The sequence below is a fragment of the Lithobates pipiens genome, unplaced genomic scaffold (genome assembly GCF_037356315.1).
Source record: "Lithobates pipiens isolate NorthernLeopardFrog02 unplaced genomic scaffold, aLitPip1_a1.2 Scaffold_13, whole genome shotgun sequence".
In the NCBI taxonomy this organism is placed as follows: domain Eukaryota; kingdom Metazoa; phylum Chordata; class Amphibia; order Anura; family Ranidae; genus Lithobates; species Lithobates pipiens.
This window is the reverse complement of record NW_027507718.1, coordinates 389,626,262-389,647,230: the sequence shown is the minus strand read 5'-3', so window position 1 is coordinate 389,647,230 and position 20,969 is coordinate 389,626,262. Positions and strand designations below refer to the sequence as shown.

Genomic DNA, 20,969 nt, shown 5'->3' with positions numbered 1-20,969 from the left:
TCTACACGCTGTGGTGCAAATCATAAAAAATTGATCACACCTGATCTACTGGTGGCATATCTCACTTCTTGCGACCCTAACAAGCCAGGAAAGTACAAATACCCCATAAATGACCCCTTTTTTGAAAGTAGACATTCCAAGGTATTTAGTAAGAGGCGATTTTTGATGTTGTAATTTTTTCCCACAGTTCTTTGCACAATTAAGATTTTTTTCCCACAAAATTATCATTGTAATAGGTTATTTCTCTCACATGGCATGTGTATACCACAAATGATGCCCCAAAATACATTCTGCTACTCCTCCTGAGCATTATAATACCACGTGTGTGGGACTTTTCCACAGCCTAGAAACATAGAGAGGCCCAACATGCAGGGAGCACCATCAGGTGTTCTAGGAGCATAAATTACACATCTAACTTGTTGACTACCTATTACACTTTTGAAGGCCCTGGAGCACTAGGACAATGACACGTGACACTGATGTGGCACTGATGACAGATGGTACTGATAAGTGGCACTAATGGCACGTGACACTGATGTGGCACTGTTGACAGATGGCACTAATAATACGTGGCACTGATGACACGTGACACTGATGACAGACGGCACTAATATGTGGCACTGATGACACATGGCACTGATGACACATGGCACTAATATGTGGCACTGATGACACATGGCACTGATGACACATGGCACTAATATGTGGCACTGATGACAGAAGGCACTAATACGTGGCAATGATGACACGTGACACATACATATTACATATAAAATCACCTCTCATTGGAAGTTCCGATCGAGTGTTAAATGGCTGCTGTGATTGGCCATTTAGCATGATCTGTGATTGGCTATGTCCAAGGAACACGGCCGACACATAATTTCCCCGATGTGCGTCAGCAGCACGCAGAGAGGAAGTAAACAGGAGGACATCCAGGGACCCCCTTCCAGCAATTGAGCGCCATGCTGTAGCCATCTTTCGGCTATAGCGTGGGCATGAAGTGGTTAAATAATGTTAAAACCACTTGGCGCTACAAGTGCACTAGGAGAACCTAGGAGACAGATAAAAGAAACACAAGCAATAAATAAAAATAAATAAATAAAAATAAAAATTTTATCATATGTATCATATATCAGATATTTATCATATATTTTTTTTAAATAGTTAAAAATTAGCTGGCATAGCAATTGCCCCCCTACCCATAAAATATTCCACATATTTTTGCTGCACTTCATGGGCACTTTGGGGGGGCAAGCCAGGATGACTAGCTTCATGGGCCATCATTGGATTCTCATGAAGTCCAGCCTCAGGCCCAACTGTGGCGACATAACCAGGTGCATTTCGCTTTAAAAAGTTGTGCAGTATGCAGCAGGATAAAACAATGTGGTTAAGTTTGTACTCCGCCATGTTAATTGCCATAAGAAATAGGCAGAACCGGCTGGCCATTATCCCAAAGGTATTCTCCACGACTCTTCTGGCTCTGGCCACCTGGTAATTAAAAACCCTCTTCTCTGGGGTGAGGGTCCTCTAGGGGAATTGCCTCATCATGTGATTACCCAGACCAAGTGCTTCATCAGCGATAAAAACAAATGGGAGTCCTCCGACATTCTCTTCCGCAGGTGGCAATCCCAAACCACCACTCTGGAGATGTCCATAGATCTAGGTGTGGGCAAAAACTCCACCATCCGACATCCAGCCATTCTTCCCACGTCCACATAGAGGAACTCATATGTCGCTGACACCCCTGCCATTAACACGATATTATGAAACCCCTTATAGTTAAAATAGTATGACCCCGAGTGGGGTGGTGGGACGATTTGGACATGCTTCCGATCGATTGCCCCTCCGCAGATGGCTAAGTCCCAACGATGAACAAAGTGGGAGGCCACAGTCTGCCATTCCTGTGGCATTGAAGGAAACTGTGGAGTCAAACAAGAAAACAAAAATAGTAATTTTGCACATAAACATTGCAAGCAGATTAGACACAAACATTCTTGGCCCACATCAGTATAACATTTATTTTAAGCAGTATCTAAAGACAAACGTATAAGGTCCACTTATCAGATTCAGGGGGTTCTAAATGAGTTTGGGAGCCAAAAAAAGGCTTTGGCACTCTGCCTGAATTTAAGGACAACAATAACATTTGTATACATTTAAGGGGGTGTTTAGGGTAAGGCACAACTATGGAGCTGACAAAATACATTGTTAAGTGACTAGGCTATAGGTGTGTATGGGCCTAGAATAGCATGCTGGGGAGGTTAGTGAAGGCAAATATGCACGTAGGCCTAAAAAGGAGCATGAAAAGATTACAGCATGCATGAGAACAAAGGGGACATTCACAGCATATTACAATCATGGTAATTAGGGAATGAGGAAACAAATACAATACATTTGCAAACATTAAATACATATAATGTGATGTTAAAGGATAAAACTTACCCTAATATAGTTCATCTGCAGGACCTGAATGATGGCAGAACAGGTCTCTGGAATAATGATCCCCAGAGCCTGGGGTGAGATGCCTGTTGAGAACTTGATGTCCTGCAGACTTCTCCCTGTCGCCAAGTACCACAACGTCGTGACGAGCCTCTGCTCCGGAGTGATGGCTTGCTGCATGCAGGTGTACTGCTTCATAATATAAGGGATGAACTAAGCCAACAGATGGTGAAAATCGGGGTCCGTCATCCGGAGATAATTCCTGAAATCATCAGAGTTATTCTCTTGGATCTCACGCAGCAAAGGCATATGAGAGAATTGGTCAAGCTGGAGTAACCAATTCTTGGTCTATGAACTCCTCCCCACCCTGTTCATGGACTGGGCTAGGGTCAAAGTAAGAACCTCAACACCAAGCCCCCACACAGCACGAACTCTACGACAAGTACGTAACCGCAACATGGCTTCAAAACGGTTGGCTGATCAGAACGAACTAACAGAATGCACTGAAGAACAGCAAGGCCTGTGAAGAGCGAGCTGAAAATCAGTAACGCACTGAAAAACAGATACAAACTGACTGCACGCACAGAAAAACAGATACAAATCCACAAGCAAACTGAACAGCAGTAAAACGTTCTGAAAAAGCATGAGTCTGAAAAGCGTGAATCATCTCTCACCAAACTTCTACTAACAGAAGATAAACACAAGATTATCAGAAGGAGCCCAAAGGGTGGCGCAGTGGCTATTGAACTTCCTTTTTCTAGTCCCGTTGTACGTGTTGTACCTCACCACATTCTTGACGGTTGGAATTTGGTGTGACCGTGTGTATGCAAGACAAGCTTGAGCAGAATTCCGTTGAAAAAAAACATCATAGCTTTTTCCGACCAAAATTCTGATCGTGTGTACGCGGCATTATGCTTAAATTTGTTAATCCAGTCCATCTAAAGCCTCATGCACACTCAGTATTTAGCCTCATTAGCTTAGATATTCAAATTTTTGTAAGGGCAGAAGGCACGGGTGCACTGTCCAGCCCAGGAGCGGCCATTGTGGGTGCACGGGTGCCACGCTCTCTCTCTCCAGCCACCCCCTATATGACTAATGGGTAGATTCATGCATAGCATGAATCTATCCATGGTCGCCATTGCCACCCCCTATTCAGGCATCCGGCCCCTTTTTGGACGCTGGGTGCCTGAATTCCAGTAGCGGGGAGTGTTTTTTAAGCACCTGATTAGAGCCATAGGCTCTAATAGGCTGAAAAAAGGTGGACTTGGAGCGCAGGGCATTGTGCTCGCAGTCCACCCAGGTGTGTTAGAAAAGCAAATGAATATTTGCTTTTCTAACACTGAACTGCCTCTCCACCAATCAGGTAGCGTGGGTCTAATACCCGTCACCTGCTTGGCACAGGCGCTCAGACTAAATGCCTAGCAGAACGAAAAAAGAGAGGAGGGGGAATCTTGGAGGACACAGGAGGCGTCCCACAGCTCACCGCCACCACCCACTGCCTGACCCGCCCCCCATAAGCGGGCGACGGGGGTCACAGTGGCGGCATTTGTTGAGCACAAGTGGCAGTTATTTGATGGGCACAAGCAGCTGCATATGACAGGTACAAGTAGCTGCATATGATTGGCACAATTGGCTGCATATGACGGGCACAAATGGCTGCATATGATGGGCACAAGTGGTTGCATATGATGGGCATAATAGCTGCATTTGATGGGCACAGTGGCTGCATATGAGGGGCACAGTGACTGTATTTGATGGGCATAATAGCTGCAATTGATGGCACTGTGGCTGCATTTGATGGGCACAATGGCTGCAATTGATGGCAGAGTGGCCGCATTTGATGGGCACAATGGCTGTTGGGGTTTTTATTTCAGTATTTTTCAGTTTGTTTGTGCCCCCCAAAAAAATTTTGAGCACCAGCCGCCACTGGTCCAACCCTTCTGACAGTAGCCTGCAAAAGTTTATGAGAGGCTGAAAACTGCTGCAGCTGGACGGGGCTAGATGGTGTACGGACTGCTCCTAATATTTACAGCTGTATGCACCCAGGGACAAATGCTTGAAATGTAAGAAGTATGAATTCCGGGCATTTGTCCCTGGGCATATACAGCAATAGACATTGAGCCACGAGAGCTTTCAGTCCCTCATAGAATTCTATTTGCAACAGAAAACTGGATTCTCAGGTAAAGTGTCTAAACATCCAGTGTGCATGAAACCTCAATCTTTGCATCTATCACAAACCGCTGTCAAAAGAGGTTTCTGTTGCTCCTTTAGTGGAGTGAAGGCACATTAAGATCGGAAGTGTGTTACCTTCCAAATCACCAGATAAAAATACAGGGGAAAAGATAACAAAATAAAAAAATGAATTCAGCACAACAGGCTAAATGGCATGAAGAATTAGCGATTGCGCATGCTCCAAAAAGCATCCTGCCCACTCTGGCGTCATTGCTGGACCACTGAGTTCCACACTAGTGCTGACAGTACTGCTGCTCTTTCTGGAACAATACAACATGGCTTTCCACCACTGGCTGGGATCACTTATCCAGTGCTGTCACCCATGCTGAGACACATGTCTGGGACTGAGACCACTGGCTTGATATTTAATGAGCTTATTTATGTTTCACTTCTAGTAAGTGTTTTTAACCTTTTAAGCAATAAAGAATCCTGATAATACTGCATTTAGAGGCGCCTTCTGTTTGTGTTTTATCACATGATTACATGTGAACAAAACAATCATGAATGGCCTCCATTTATGACTGTTTTGCTTACTATTGTGCTGCTGTGATTGGTCCACAGCTATCACATAGTAGTTGTAGCCAATCATAGATCACTATAGTAAGCAAGCTCTTATAAATGCCATTCAGGACAGCTAAAAATATTGCTTATAACAGCGATCATCACTGTTATTTTATAATTCGTTTTTTTTAAAGGTTGGCTCAAGGGATGAGTTTCAATAGATCGTAGCGAGGTAGCTGCTCTGCTACGCATGAAACTTTGACCCAGAATCAGGTAATCTATGAATGATTTAGCACCAGGTTCCCGTTGATCATGTGATTGATCATCACTGTAATAAGCAATAATAGTGTAAATTAGAAAAATCCCTGATCTCCCCCCTGAGTAGTACAGTGTCTTTGGTGACACTGAATTACTCTGATGAGAGTATGTAGAAAAAACTTAAAAAAAGAAATAAAACAAATGTTCAAAATAAAAATATATTTTTTTAACATACTGTCACCAGTCCCTGATCACCACCACATTAGTCATATGATGATGCTGTACTGCACTGGTGACAGTATGTAAAAAAATAAACGTGAAAAAAAATGTTTAATGTCTTCAGAAAATTGTGACAAAAAATTAGAGCTTTAAAAAATTTGCCATGGCTCTAAATACTAAATACCTTGGACTGTCTACTTTCCAAAAAGGGGTAATTTGGGGTTATTTGTACCGTCCTGAATGTACATCAGGATTGATCAATTTTCAAATAACTGAAAATGGTCTGATCATTAAGGGAGTAAAAGTGGCTAATGTCCTGCCAATTTTTCAGACTTTACTTTTATATTGCTATTTCTGTCCCCATTTTAAAATTTCCTCTCACTTTTTTATTCCTCTGATAACAGAATGAGAAATAAGAGTGATAGGATTTACTGGAATTGAAAAGAAAAAACCTTCCCAAGATGCACTTATAAACTAAAAAAGTATTTTGCTGTTGACTCTGTTCCCACTGGAGAGATTTGCTCTCACTTTCTGCCCCTCTTATCCCTGTCACCAGCAAAGGAGATAAGAGGAAATGTCCTAAATAGGGACAGCTGACAGAGGTTCCAATCCTTACTCAATGTATATACAATGTAGAATTTGATTTTTAATTATTAAATCTAACCAGTACCCCATAACCTACCAGATATTATATCCAGGGCACACAGAGTTATATCCATGAAGCAGTTGAAAGCATCTTCATCCAAACGTTTCTTAAGTTTCTCCACTAAGATTATTGACTGTTCATTCATGACTTCCAAGAATTCTGACAAAATGGTAAAATGGAAGGTTGGGGTTATCATTTTTCTCCTAGAACGCCATTTTTCCCCTGTGCTGAAAATATTAAAAATCAATTTTTTAATTAAAATCACAAATTAGCTTTTTGTTTGCTAATTACTTCTAACGTGGCTGATATTTTCAATACTTCTACAGTGGTGTTTTCATTCTGTAGGCGTAAGAAATCACACGGTGTGAAAACTTGTCAGTGAATGTTCTCAGCCTGCTGCATAATATATGAATCATCTATATCTGTTCTGTTTTTATGGTTCAATGTGATATTATTCCCCATCCCAATTACCCCCTGAGTCCTGCTTATGTTTAACGAAAACATATATGCAGCATATATTGTGGCAGTAAAGAAGATAGACAAGGTGATTAATGTGTATTGTCTGTAAGCAGATTTATTGTGTTAATACAAATGTATTACATGTTAAATACTTTTAATTGCTTTTATGTTCCATATATTGTACATCAATTAATATGCCATAACAAATACTAGTTACCACTGTGACGGGAGTCACTTTGGGCGGGGAGCTTGTGGAAATCAGATTACCTTGTAGAGCACTGGAAGCTCCTTGTCCAGCTCCCCCCCCCCCCCCGACCTCTCATATGTGTAAGTTACCCTGTGTATATTGGGGGGCACAGTGTGACCGAGAACCCCAGTCTGATCTGTACTAATCGGACGCACTGTACAACCACACAGGAATGTTGTGTATATATATATATATATTATATTGTCTCATACTGTTGGGGACTCTTTGCTGGGTCATTTGGGGTGTGGCTGTATTCCATTGTTCTATTGTGTCTGTCTGCCTTGGGTATTATGGGATGTGTATGTGTATTTGCTGTGAAGAGGGAGGGAAGAATATCTCCAACAGCTTTCCCTGCTTATTGGACAGTCTACCCCGCCCTGAATGCAAAGTGGGGGATAGTCCCGAGTGTTACGTCTGTGTACCTGTGTTTCAATAAACAGTTCATGTTCAGCAGCCGAAATAAGTACTTCCTAGTTTGTGTTTGCAAGCGTTCAACCTGGCCAACTGCCTCAACGTGACCCCCTTCTGTCTGGTCTCAACTCTGCCAACAAAAGCCAAGTATTTATATATAGAAAGCATACTTAAAGGGGATATAATTCCAATGTTGATTTATCTGGCACAGCTGGAGGAGAGCTACCGAATCAGGTCTGGTTAGCTATAGATAGCTTTAGCTGCATGTTTTTACCCACATTTTTAACAACATTTTAATAAGCTACAATATGTATGATATTGGAAGGGAGAAGGGGTAGGGTTCAGCCTTGGGTACTCCGAGCAAAAATAATTGGTTCGTGTGCACAGCATGCCACAGCAAAGTATGGGTACATGGTAACATATGCAACCACCCTTGTATTCACAAAATATGCTTTAATTATTGTACCACAAGCGAGAGGCAATTGGACAGGTACAAATCTAAGCACAATCACTGTACACTGAACCAGGGCTGCCTTTAACATGGGGAAAACGGAAAAGCTACCCAGGGCCCAGTCATTGTTGTGGGGCCCAAAGCAGCTGCCCCTTGGCATGGCGAGTTCCGGACTGGTGGGGGAGAGAGCAAACAGTGGGGGCAGCTGGGATCGAGGAGCCCAGGAGAGAGAGGTGAGCAGCAGGAGCAGCATCCCGACAAGGCAGTGGATTCCTCCAGCCTCCTCTCCCCTTTCAGCTCTGACAGTGGCCCAGAGGAAAGACTGATCGAGGTTCCCGAGAACGGGAATGGGGACAGGCAGGAAGCGCAAGCAGCCAGGCTCCACTGCCCTGGTCAAGCCGTCTATCTATCAGCAGAGCACCCTTCATCCTCACCTATAAGGAGAGTGGGTCCTGCCTGCTGCTGGCCATTATGAACCTATAGAAGGTAACAGGCATTACACACACCTACCCACAGACAGGGACTGGCATGGGAAGGCACAGGAGGGACTGGAGACAGTGCTAGGGATCTCGCTCTCTCACCCCCACTCTTACGCCATTCCTGTCTCACCCCCTCCCTCTCTCACCCCTCACCCATCTCTCTCTCTCTCTCACCCCCTCTCTCATCCCCCTCATCCTTCTTTTTTTACCCCCTCTCTCTCCCCGCTCTCACATGTTTCCTATAACCCTTCTCTCTCACCCCTCTCTCTCACCCCTCTCTCTCCCTCTCTCATCCCCCCTCGCCCCTTTCTTTTACCCCCTCTCTCCGCCTTCTCTCCCCCTCTCTCATCCTTCCTCTCACCCCTCTCTCTTATACCCCCTCTCTCTCTCTCGTTCACCCTCTCTCTCATCCCCCTCTCTCTCTCATCCCCCCTTTCTCTCATCCCCTATTTTACCCCTCTCTCTCATTCCCCTCTCTCTCTCATCCCTCCCTCTCACCCTTCTCTCTCATCCACCTTGTCTCCCCTCTCTCTTCCCCCCCCTCTCTCGTCCCCTATTTTACCCCTCTCTCTCGTCCTCTCTCTCTCTCATCCTCCCCTCTCTCTCATCTCTCTCTCTCTCTCACTCAACTGTCTCTCTTTCACCCCCTGATTCTTGCCTCTCTCTCTCACTCCTCTTTCTCTTTCACTCCCCTCTCTTATCCCCCCTCACTTCTCTCTCTTACCCCCTCTCTCTCAGCCCCCCTCTCTCTAACCCCCCTCTTGCTCTCTCTCACCCCTTTCTCTCTCTCTTTCACCCACCCTTCTCTCTCTCTCTTTCTCTCTCACCCCCTTGTACTCACATCTCTCTCTCCCTCTTAAAGACCCCTCTTTCACTCCCCTCTCTCTCTGTCTCTAACCCCCCTCTTAGCATGCAGGCAGGGCGAGCTGAGTGGACACTAACAGGTGACAGCAAGTGAGTATCACTGATCCTATCCCCACCCAGCACCCAGCACTACCACTGATCACATCCACCCCAAGCACTGCCTCTCCCCCCCCCCCCAGCACTGCCCCTGATTCCACCCCCCCCCCCAAGCACTGCCACTAATCCTATCTGCCCCTAAGCACTGCTACTGATCCCACCCCCCCAAGCACTGCTGCTGATCCCATCTCTCAACCAGCACTGTCTCTGATCCCACCCCCCCCCCACTACTGCCACTGATCCTATCAACCTCCCAGCACTGCCACTGATCACACCCTCCCCCCAAAACCCCCCACCACTGCCACTGATACCATTCCTCACCTCCACCACTGATTTCCCTGCCCCAGCAACCAATGGGTGAGCAGTAATGATGTGCTGTAACCTCTAGCAACCAATCGCCATGCAGAAATGATGTGCTGTAACCTTTAGCAACTAATCAGCGCGCCATAATGATATGCTGTGACCTCTGGCAAAAAAAAATCACAATTGCTGCCTGGTCTGCTGCGCTAAACTGATTTTAGGTTTAGCTAATATTTATTTTATGTCTCAGAGCAGGTAGAGAGTGAAATTGCATGCAGGGGGGCATTAAAATGTTTGCCCAGGTTCCTATCAATATTGAAGCGAACCTTCAGTCACTTTTTCAACTTTCCATCTATTAAATCTGCTGCCCTTGTTGTTTTAACTTTGTATAGTATAACTTTTTTTCTGCCAGTAAATACCTTATATAGCCCACTTCCTGTTTCTTGTCTGGTCACTAGCTTAGTCTTATGACATCATGCACAGCTCTCTCTCTCTCTCATTCTCGCAAGAGTTTGCCAGGAAGGGAGGGGGGTTAGTCATAAGAGGGCCAATGAGAGCTGCAGGGCTGCAGAGCTAGAGGTGCTCCTCTGTGTGTCTGTGTAAATCCAGGAAGTGAACAAGCAGCAGCTTCAGCTGCCCACAATTAAAATGGTTGCAGCCAGACTTAGTGGAGTGAGATTTCTGAAGCATATTTGGCAGGTGCAAAATCACAGTATATATAAAATAATATGCAAAGTGGTTGGAGGGAAGCTTCAGAATGGCAAAGATGTTTTTATTACAAATTATGTGAGCAGACTGCAGTTCCTCTTTAAAGACGCCCCTGCCCTGAACCCATGAACCCTTCCATTGTATATGCTTTTCTGCATATGTACTTTATTACCTATTATGTCAGCTAGATAAACTCTATTAATTTGAGAAAACTATATTTAAATACATTGAAGAATATGTTCGCTGATATGTGTATGTTGTACCATGTACTTGTGTAAAAATATATTACTTCCTTTGTGTGAAATACCTAGTGATCCTGCCATTCCACCTGCTTTCTTATTTCAAACTGACCATGTTGCCATGACCATGACCATAACCAATGACATGCTGGTAGGTTAATTGGCTTCTGTCCAAAAATTGGCCCTAGTATATGAATGTGAGTTGGGGACCTTGAGTTGTGGGCTCCATGAGGGTAGGGACCGATGTGAGTGTGCGATGTATGTGTGGAGCACTGCGTAAAATTAACGGATAAGGGATAATTGTAGACACGCACCTACACTCACTCAGGTTGAACTGGATGGACCGGTGACTTTATTCAACCTTACTATGTAACTATGTAACTATGTTAGTCATGAGAGCCCATTCATCCCAGTGTGGTCAGTTGTCTAGCTGTTCTGTTCTGCACTAACAGAAGAAAAATCGAAATCAAATCAATAATTGGTGTGGCAATTCCTTGGCTTCAAATCAGCATAATTTCTTCCAGGTATACTTGCACACAGTTTTTGAAGGAACTCAGCTGGTAGGTTGTTCCAAACATCTCAGAGAACTAACCACAGATCTTCTGTGAATGTAGATTGCCTCAAATGCTTCTGTCTCTTCATGTAATCCCAGACAGACTTGATGATGCTAGGATTAGGGCTCTGTCGGAGCCAAACCATCACTTCTAGGGCTCCTTGTTCTTCTTTACACTGAATATAGTTCTTAATGACATTGGCTGCAAGTTTGGGGTTGTTGTCCTGTTGCAGAATACATTTGGCACCATTCACACGTCTCCCTGATGATATGGCATGATGGATAAGTATATGCCTGTATTTCTGAGCATTGAGGACACCGTTGATCCTGACCAAACCTCCAACTCCATTTGCAGAAATACAGCCCCAACTTGCAGGGAACCTCCAACATGTTTCATTGTTGCCTACAGATACTCATTATTGTACCAGCGCCAAACAAACTGTACCGCTCTCCAGCAGCGAGCAAACTGTCTCCTGCTACAGTTCCTTCAAAAACTGTATGCAAGTTGATCTGATTTGGATTTCTCCTCCATTTACTTTCCATTTCGTTAATTGATAATAATAAACTATTATTAACACTTCTATGTATTTCTGAAAGCATTCTTACTTTTACAACATTTTTCCACACCTGCTTAAAGGGATTGTAAAGTAAAAAAAATATTTTTTTTTAAATAACAAACATGTTATACTTACCTCCACTGTGCAGCTCGTTTTGCACAGAGTGGCCCCGAACCTGCTCTTCTGGGGTCCCTCTGCGGCTGTCTCTGTTTCCTCTCGCAGGTACTTCTCACGTTCATGCGAGCTCCCTCGCATGGTGAGAAGCACCTGCGGGCGCGCTCCTGTGATACAGCTGGCGGCTATAGCCGCTCGCTGTATCACACTGCCCCGCTCCCCGGCGCTCCGCGTCAGTGGATGTGATTGGCAGCAGCGTGAGCCAATGACTGCGCTGCTTTCCATCCATCCACTCCAGCCAATCAGCGGCCAGGCTGAGCGGTTAAGAGGACGCCGGGGGCGAGCGGGGGATTTTCGAGGGGTCAGGTAAGTAAAACAGGGGGGGGGGGCTGGGGGCGCAGGCAGTGTCAGATGTTTTTTCACCTTAATGCATAGAATGCATTAAGGTGAAAAAACATTTACCTTTACAACCCCTTTAAAGCTTGTCCACAGTATTGTGTAAACAGTGAATGCTTTGCCTTTCATTTCTATCTGAAACTGAATGGGTTGTTTTACAAGGAAGGTGAGAGTTCACATATACTTTAACTAGACTTTATATTTATATAAAATATACATTATATGTACATTACACATACGTTATATTTGATATATACTTTACATGTACTATACATTGCACATACTGTGCATTACATTAAATAAATAAAAAAAATTTATGCAATGGGCTTCTTTCTTTCTTATGTGCTCTCTAAAGCCTAGTTAGTACACATGGGATGAATGTGAGACAGCCTTGGCTGGTTCAACAGAAACCAGCCGACAGTCAGCCTGTACGGCAGCTGGTCTGCCAAAAGCCAACCATGCATGTTCTCCCTGTGCCCACATGGGTTTCTTTCGGATACTCCGGTTTCTTCCCACACTTTACATGCTGGAAGGTTAATTGGCTCCTGTCTAAATTGGCCCTAGTACGTGTATGTATAAATGTGAGTTAGAGACCTTAGATTGTCAGCATCTTGAGAGAAGGGACTGATGTGAATGTACAATATATTGTGTATGTAAACCGCTGCGTAACTTGATGCCACTATAACAGTAGTTAAAATAAATAAACCAAGAAAAAATACTCACCTCCTAGTTTCAGCAAAGTTAAATCCTTTGCTGAGCACTGTCATCTCCCCCTGGCTATTTCCAGGTTTCTCACCTCTTGACTGAGCTGTGCAGCTTAGGCCCCTTTCACATTAAGTGGATCCATTTTGACAGACTCCGCTAGCTCAGTTGGGATAGCTCTGTTGATCCCCGCTGAGCCAGCGGATGGCAGGTCCATCTCCGCCCACTGTGCAGGGATTGAACTGTCAGAGATCTGCTGTCCTCTATGGCGAGATCGGATGTAAACAGACAGCCTGTCCATTTTCATCCGACCCCATCCAATCGGATCTGCTGGACGGATGGCAAACATTGACATCCATCTGTTTTGAGCGGATCTTGTCGGATCGGATGGCAGGCGGGTGTCAGCGGACACATCTCCGCTGACATCCGCCTGCCCATAGAAGTCAATACGTGGCCCGCGTGGATCCGGTTGAAAAACAGACAGGCGGAACAATCATGTGAAAAGGCCCTTAGTGTGCATTCAATAGAAAACTGTGAGCAGACAGGTGTTTATTATTGCAGAAGACATATAGCATGACTTTTCTGCAATAAAAAGACACACAGCAACCACTCATCACTGTACCCTACGAAGCTATATGTTTTTTGCATTTTTAGAGTGTGCAGACAATGGTCAAAAGAGTTGGCTGTACATTGGCATCTTAACCCATGGTAGCCAATCAGGTTTAATCTATTATTTTTTGTATCCAGAGCAGTGAAGGATGATTGAAGGTCATTTACTGCACGTTACCGCACAATGAACATTGATTTTTGCTTTATTTATTTATTATCTATAAGTAATACCATTTTACAAAAAAAAAAAAAAAAACTTGGTCCATGCATTTAAATTCAGGATTACAACGGGAGAATACCTTCACTAGAAACATTCCGTTTATTGGTTTACCTGGCCTTGGACATCTGAACACTGAACTCTTTGCACGCTTGTTTATTTTAATGACAGTAAAACAGATAATGGTTTGTGATAGCCTATAGCCTATAGAACTACACCCACGTCCTTGTATAGGAGCAGAAGAGAGCCCTCGGCCACCATGATCTTTGTCCCAGTGTTTGTTAGCAGTATTGGTTATCCAGCCTAATACTGGAGGGACAAAGTTCATCTCAGTTAAATTGGTGATTATTGTAATTGTTAACCTGAGCTTTATGGCTAAGGTTATGGTTTAAGATGCAAGATGGCGTGTTCTTTTACAGTGCTCAGCATAAATGAGTACACCCCTTTTGAAAAGTAAGTACGGTATTATCAATATCCTAATGAACACAAGAACAATTTCCAAATTTTTTACAAAACTGAGTTCTATAGAACATTTGTTTAGCTCATTACATGAAAGTAAAGTTAATAATGTAACTTAGATTACAAGATCTTCAGTTTTACTCAAATTAGTTGATGCGAAAATGAATACACCTGACAACAAAAACGACTACATCTGGTATTTTGTATGACCTTCATGATGTGTAGTGACAGCACCAAGTCTTCTAGGCATGGAAAGAACAAGTTGGTGACATATTGCAACATTTATCTTTTTCCATTCTTCAAGAACGACCTATTTTAGAGCCCGGATGCTGGATGGAGAGTGATGCTTGTCTCTTCAGCATTCCCCATAGGTGTTCCCCGATTGGGTTTCAGATCAGGAGACATACTTGCCCACTTTCAACCTGTTCTTATTCAGAAATGTAACAGAGGCCTTAGATGTGTCTTTTAGTTCATTGTCATGCTGGAAAAGTGCATGATGACCAAGGGCACGGAGTGATGGTACCATCTTCTCTTTCAATATAGAGCAGTACATGTGAATTCATGATACCATCAATGAAATGCAGCTCCCTGACACCAGCAGCACTCATACAGCCCCACAGAAGGACGTCACACTGCCACCACCATGTTTCACTGTAGGCACCATGCATTTTCCTTTGTACTCCTCACCTTTGCGAAGCCATACAGTTTTGAAGCCATCAGTTCCTAAAACATTTATCATCACTCCAGAGTATAGAGTCCCAGTAGTCTTCTTTTTCATCACGGGCACTGGCAAATTCTATGTGGGCTTTTTGTGCATGGGCTTTAGGAGAGGCTTTCTCTCGTAGACGACACCCATGCATGCCATTCCTCTGCATTGTATGCCATATTGTGTCACAGGAAACAATCACCTTGGTTTGGCTTTTTACTTCTTTAGCTAACTGCAGTGAACTTGCATGGCGATTTTCTTCAACCCTTCTCATCAGAAGACGCTCCTGTTGAAGTGTTAACTTCCATGGATGGCCTGAACGTCTCTGTGAGATGGTTGCAGTTCCATCTTTGTTAAATTTTTGTATCACTTTTGCTACACCGATCGTGATTGACTGATGAGTAAAGCTTTACTGATCTTTTTGTAGCCTTCACCTTTCCTGTAAAGAAATGATTTATGACAGACCTTGTGACATTTCTCTTTCATGTGGTGCCATTGCTGACAGCATGAAATGGGAAGGGGTTTTCTTTGTTAAGTAAATGTAATCAACTGTCTGCTGGACACCTGTTTAATGAATAATTGCACTCATCTGTAGTTAAATTCTTGTTAATTAGGATTTTGCTGTCTAAAATTTAGCTTTGCTCCTAAGACTTTCATTGGGGTGTATTCATTTTTACAACATGGTCTTGAATGAATTTGTTAGGAAAAATACTTTTTTGTGTGTGCAAATTAACCTTTTGCCGATATACTGCGGCAGGTTGGCTAGACTGCGCGAATCACCGTAGGTGTACGTCAGTTCATGCATGAGGTACTGTGGTCACACACGTGCACCCATTGGCCAGCGGGAGAGCCAATCTGTGAGTGCAGCAGACTCGATTTCCGCCGGACGCCCGCGATCATTCCCGCAGTGACAGAACAGGGATCCGCCATAGTAAACAAGGCAGATCTCTGTTCTGTCAGGGGATCACACAGAGATCCTGTCTTTCTGCTATGCAGGAAGATGCATCTGTGTGTTGTCCCAGGCAGCCCATCCCCCCACACAGTTAGAAACACACTGAGGGAACACATGTAACCACTTGATGGCCCCTGATGTTAACCCCTTCCCTGCCAGTGTCGTTAGTACATCAGTGAATATTTTTAGCACTGATCACTGTAATAATGTCACTGGTTCCCAAAAAAGTGCCAAAAAAAAGTCAGCTAGGCGTCCGATCTGTCCGCTGCAATGTCACAGTCCCGCTAAAAATCGCTGATCACCGCCATTACTAGTAAAAAAAAAATAATAATAAAAATGCCATAAATCTTTCCCCTATTTTGTAGACGTTATAACTTGTACACAAACCAATAAATATAAGCTTATTGGGTTGTTTTTTTTACCAAAAATATGCAGCAGAATACATATTGGTCTAAATTTATGAAGAGATTACATTTTTTTTTTTTATTGGGTAGATTTTCTAGCAGAAAGTAAAAAATATTGTTTGTTTTCCAAAATTGTCGGTCTTTTTTGGTTTATAGCAAAAATACCACCAAAAGAAAGCTCTATGTGGGAAAAAAAGGACATACATTTTATTTGGGTACAGCGTCGCACGACCGTGCAATTGTCAGTTAAAGTAATGTAAGCAAAACGGTGCAAAAAATGGCCTGGTCAGGAAGTGGGTAAATCCTTCAGGGGCTGAAGTGGTTAACAAATCTTGGTTGCAATCAATGGCCTGCATTTGTGGGAGTATTTTGTAGTATAGTGTCCCATAGAAAATGTTGATTTTGAAAGGAAAGGTTTTCTGACAAATCTGTTGGGGTGTACTCATTTATGCTGAGCACTGTATATTTTGAGTTACTCCATAATATTCAGAGCAGCCATCTAACACTTTTACTGCCACTGTAGATAACATGGTGGTAGCTTCGAGGAGAGGGGGTTTAAATCTGAAAAGTCGGCTGTCAACTAGGAGTGACTTAGTGGCTGTGCAGCTGGCATATCGCTTCCACAAACCCACATTAATGGTGGTCCCCCGAGCTCTATCATCATCGCCATTTTTCCTGCGCTCCAGCATGGCGGGTGCCCCAAGGTAGAGGGGAGGGAGATCCGTGAATATCGGTTTGCTGATCTCCCTTTCCTGTTAATGACCCAGAAGTGACTTGTAAAAGCGACATGTAAATCGTCCCTTCAGGGCTCTGGTGTGCCTCCATTTTATTCATTGGAGGACAGGTGAGACACCAGGGGTGATGTCTCATTAGGCTGGATTCACACCTATGCATTTTTGGTGCTTTTTGCATTTTGCAAATTTGCACTACAGACCATTTAACATGGTTTCCTATGGAACATGTTTTGTAGTGCAAATCTGAAAAATGCAAAAAGCACTAAAAATACATAGGTGTGAATCCAGCCTTACAGAGAACCTGTCACCAAAAATTCATTATATAGAGGACTTTTTGTCCCCTATGCGATGAACAAAAAGTTTAATAAAAAAATTTAAGAAAGTGAAAAAAAGTCAAGTTAAACCCAAGCACTTAACATCCTCAAAAATAATTTTTGAGCCCCCCAACCCCCGATACACTAACATACATATGTAAATGCACGCTTCTGGGGTGCCTGCACATTAAACCGTTGATTATGCTATACATTTTACATGTCACCAGTGATCAACTGAGCGAATTAGCAATCAAACACCATTTATCCCTCTGCTCTCCCCCTCCACTCTGAGCAGAGTGCCAGGACTGTCAGCCACTCCCCTCCAGCACTCACTGGAGTGCTGGGCTGTGGAGGGGGTACGAGAGCTGACTCAGACTCTCAGCAGATCTCTGAGAGGCTGAGCCAGGTGCCAGTCCAGGATCCTTTCGGAGCTTGGAGCGGCTCTGTGGCGTCAGCTGACAACAAGCTTCAGAACGAACAGCACTCCCGTTATCCATAGAAGTATAGCCCAATTTTTTTTAGCTATACTTCTCCTTTAACTTTAAATATCTGCACTTTAAGACCTTTTAAAGTGTTGCCTATGGAAAATATAGGTTACTGAAATCTGTCGCCATTTCACAGATGCACACAATTTTAGGGTTTGACATGTTGGTTATCTTTTTTACTTGGTGCAACCTCATCTTACAGTATATATTTTATAAATGAATTGGGTAATGTTTTGTGTTTGTGTGCCCTAAAGCTAACTTTAGTTGATTTACAGAACTTTTGCATTTCCTAAACTGTTGCGCTAATATCATGTGACATAAAAAAATTGTAAGAAACAAAAAGAGGGGATTGGGACTTTTAACAAGGTGTGTGGGATCACACAGCTCCATCCCTATCTATATGCAAGAGAGAGAGGGTTTTTTTTTATACATGGTCATATCTGTCTGACCTTTGTGATGGGCTGGTCCGTGTTCATTACCCAAAAGCTGTGAGGCGCATTGGGGACTCTCCATCTTCCCTCCCATCCACCTTTAGTTGATGTGGGGGATTGGGCGGGCCAGTCGCTCTGCACATCGGGGCCATGCCTCCTCGCACCATGCACACGGCGCCCTCTCTGGGTGTCCTGTTGCTGGTGTAAGTGGGATTCCAATCATGGCCAGCACATGGGGAGATGCACCTAACTGTTATGGGCAGCTTTGGTTGCTTCGGCAGGAGGGCCTCCCCCTTCTTTGCTGTGCCAGCGTGATGCTGGGAGGAGCTCATTTGGTTATACTGAGCACATAAGGATCCCCACTTCACTCTGCTAGCTCTCTTGGTAGCACCTCCAGCAGCATACTGCACAGATCTGTTGATCATGGTTCTCTGTAACAGCTCTAGGTAATAACCTGGTTGGGCTTTCTACCTATGCTTTTCAGTGTTTGATTGAAGACAGCATTGGCTGGCTTTCATAATTTTTCCTATATCCTCTGCACTCTTCCTTTCCTTCTGAGCAGGTATGCCCCCTTTTTTTTACTATTTCCACACTTTATTTGTATCCACCTTTTATCTTGGTGTTAGGCTTCATTTTTTACTGTTCAATACTTTTCAAAAATATAATATACCTTCATATATTCACAGTCTACCTGATTTATTCCCTTTTACAGCATTGGAGCCCAAATGGTTTGCTTTTTGATCACTTGTTTCCTTTTCTCTGGGGATCATGATGTGCTCCTGGCTTTCCTGCGGGCCCCTTCCTCAGCTTCCGGGGTGAACATTTCTAGCAACCACCAGCTTTCATGTTCACATGGTCTTGACTTAATTAGCATGTAAGTACTTAATCGGATGAGTTAATTTCTGCCCTCCTTTACATATTGGACCATATCGTTTTATATATGCTTTTTTTTACAGATATTGGTGCACTCCCACCTGATGATGTGGTAGGAAACCACGAAATGTGCGTTGGGCTAATTTTGATGCACCATTTTCTTTTTAGATGGTTTTATTTCATCCACTCCCAAGTTACCACACTATGTTTCTTTTCAAGTGATTCTTTATTATGGACAACTGTCTGATACCTCAGTATGCCATCTCCAAGTTGCTATGATTGTTTTTATGGATATCTGCTCAATAATATGTCATTGCTGTGCTTATTTACTATGCATTTACTCATATTGCTATGTCATGTTTTTTAATAAATAAAACATGTCTTCTTACATTTACTCATCTTTTAGCCATGCTAGACCTACCTCATTTAAAGCCCCAAACCCTCTTCTTGCATAAAAATTGTAATTACCAACATTTTATTCTGTGGTGTCTTGTTTCAGAAAATATACCATGTTTTGGGGATTCTATGTAAACTTCAGGCCTAAAACTATTTTGTATTGTGTGATCTGGCAGTAAAGGGATTAAACTGATATTAAAGTTCAGTTTTTTCTTTTAAAAATAACAAACATGTTATACTTATCTTCTCTGTGCAGTTTTTTTGCACAAAAGCAGCCCAGATCCTCCACTTCTTGGGTCCCTCGCCGTAGCTCCTGGTCCCTCCCTCCTGCTGAATGCCACGAACAGCAAGCAGCTTACACGATCTGCTCTTCTGTGTGTCCATTCAGACATGGAGCCACTGATCGGCCCTGCACCCTCTCTCCCCATTGGCTCACTGACTTATTGACAGTAGCAGGAGCCAATGGCACTGCACTGCTGTCTCAGCCAATGAGGAGGGAGAGTCCCGGGCAGCCAATACACTCCTGCAACATCACGCGATTGAGATGGGCTCAGGTAAGTATTAGAAGGGCTGGGGGGCTGCTGCACACAACAGATTTTTTTATCTTAATGCATAGAATACATTAAGATAAAAAAACTTCTAAATTTACAATCAGTTTAAAGCCATTAAAGCGCCCGTTAACCCCCAAAAAAAACAACCTAGATACCGTTCCTTTAAAGCATGTCATACAGCACAGTGCTTGTGCTGTGTCATTTGGCACCCTGTATATCCAAAAAAACCTGGTTGATCCTATACCCTCTCCCCTGCAAACAGACTACAATAATCATAGCTGCTGAGTCCTGACACCTTGATCTTAGCTCTCCACGTGTCTGTGCCTCCTCTGTCCTCCTTCCCCCTCCCCTCCCTGCTTGTATCAGTGCTAACCCACCCCCCCCGTTCTGCTCCTCTCGTATCTGCTAAGATATCTACCCTGTGCCTGCTTTTTAATGTAAAAAACCTGCGGCTTCTGGCGCTCAGCTGATTGTCGTCTCTCTCTCTCTCTCCTCTCTCCCCCTCCACCCTGGCTGACGTCAGCGGGATGCCTCGGTCCCGCCCACTGCAGCTGTGAGTCGGGAGAGAAGCGAGGAGAGGAATCAGCTGTAGGTACAGATCATGGATGTTTTACAGAACACAGGCATAGAGACACATGTTATTAAGGAACAGAGGGGATAAGATTTCATAGAAGTGGGTTAACAACCACTTTAACCACTTCAGCCCCGGAAGATTTTATCCCCTTCCTGACCAGAGCACTTTTTGCGATTCGGCACTGCGTCGCTTTAACTGACAATTGCATGGTCGTGCGGCGTTGCACCCAAACAAAATTGACGTCCTTTTTTCCCACAAATAGAGCTTTCTTTTGGTGGTATTTGATCACCTCTGCGGCTTTTATTTTTTGCGCTATAAACAAAAAAAGAGCGACAATTTAAAAAAAATAACAATATTTTTTACTTTTTGCTATAATAAATATCCCCCAAAAATATA

The 20,969-nt window shown here is 43.6% G+C and overlaps 1 protein-coding gene and 1 long non-coding RNA gene across 2 annotated transcripts in view; one reads left to right on the top strand and one right to left on the bottom strand.

The window, feature by feature from the left end:
* Positions 1-20,969, bottom strand: part of LOC143975213 (cytochrome P450 4V2-like) — a 197,607-nt gene that overhangs the window by 114,525 nt on the left and 62,113 nt on the right. The window contains exon 4 of the mRNA XM_077477355.1: positions 6,329-6,519. Coding sequence (XP_077333481.1) covers positions 6,329-6,519 — 191 coding nt within the window. The remainder of the gene's footprint in view (positions 1-6,328; positions 6,520-20,969) is intronic.
* On the top strand, positions 18,887-19,440 carry LOC143976137 (uncharacterized). The gene is made up of 2 exons (XR_013272531.1): positions 18,887-19,053; positions 19,136-19,440. It is a non-coding gene; the product is annotated as an uncharacterized LOC143976137 (long non-coding RNA).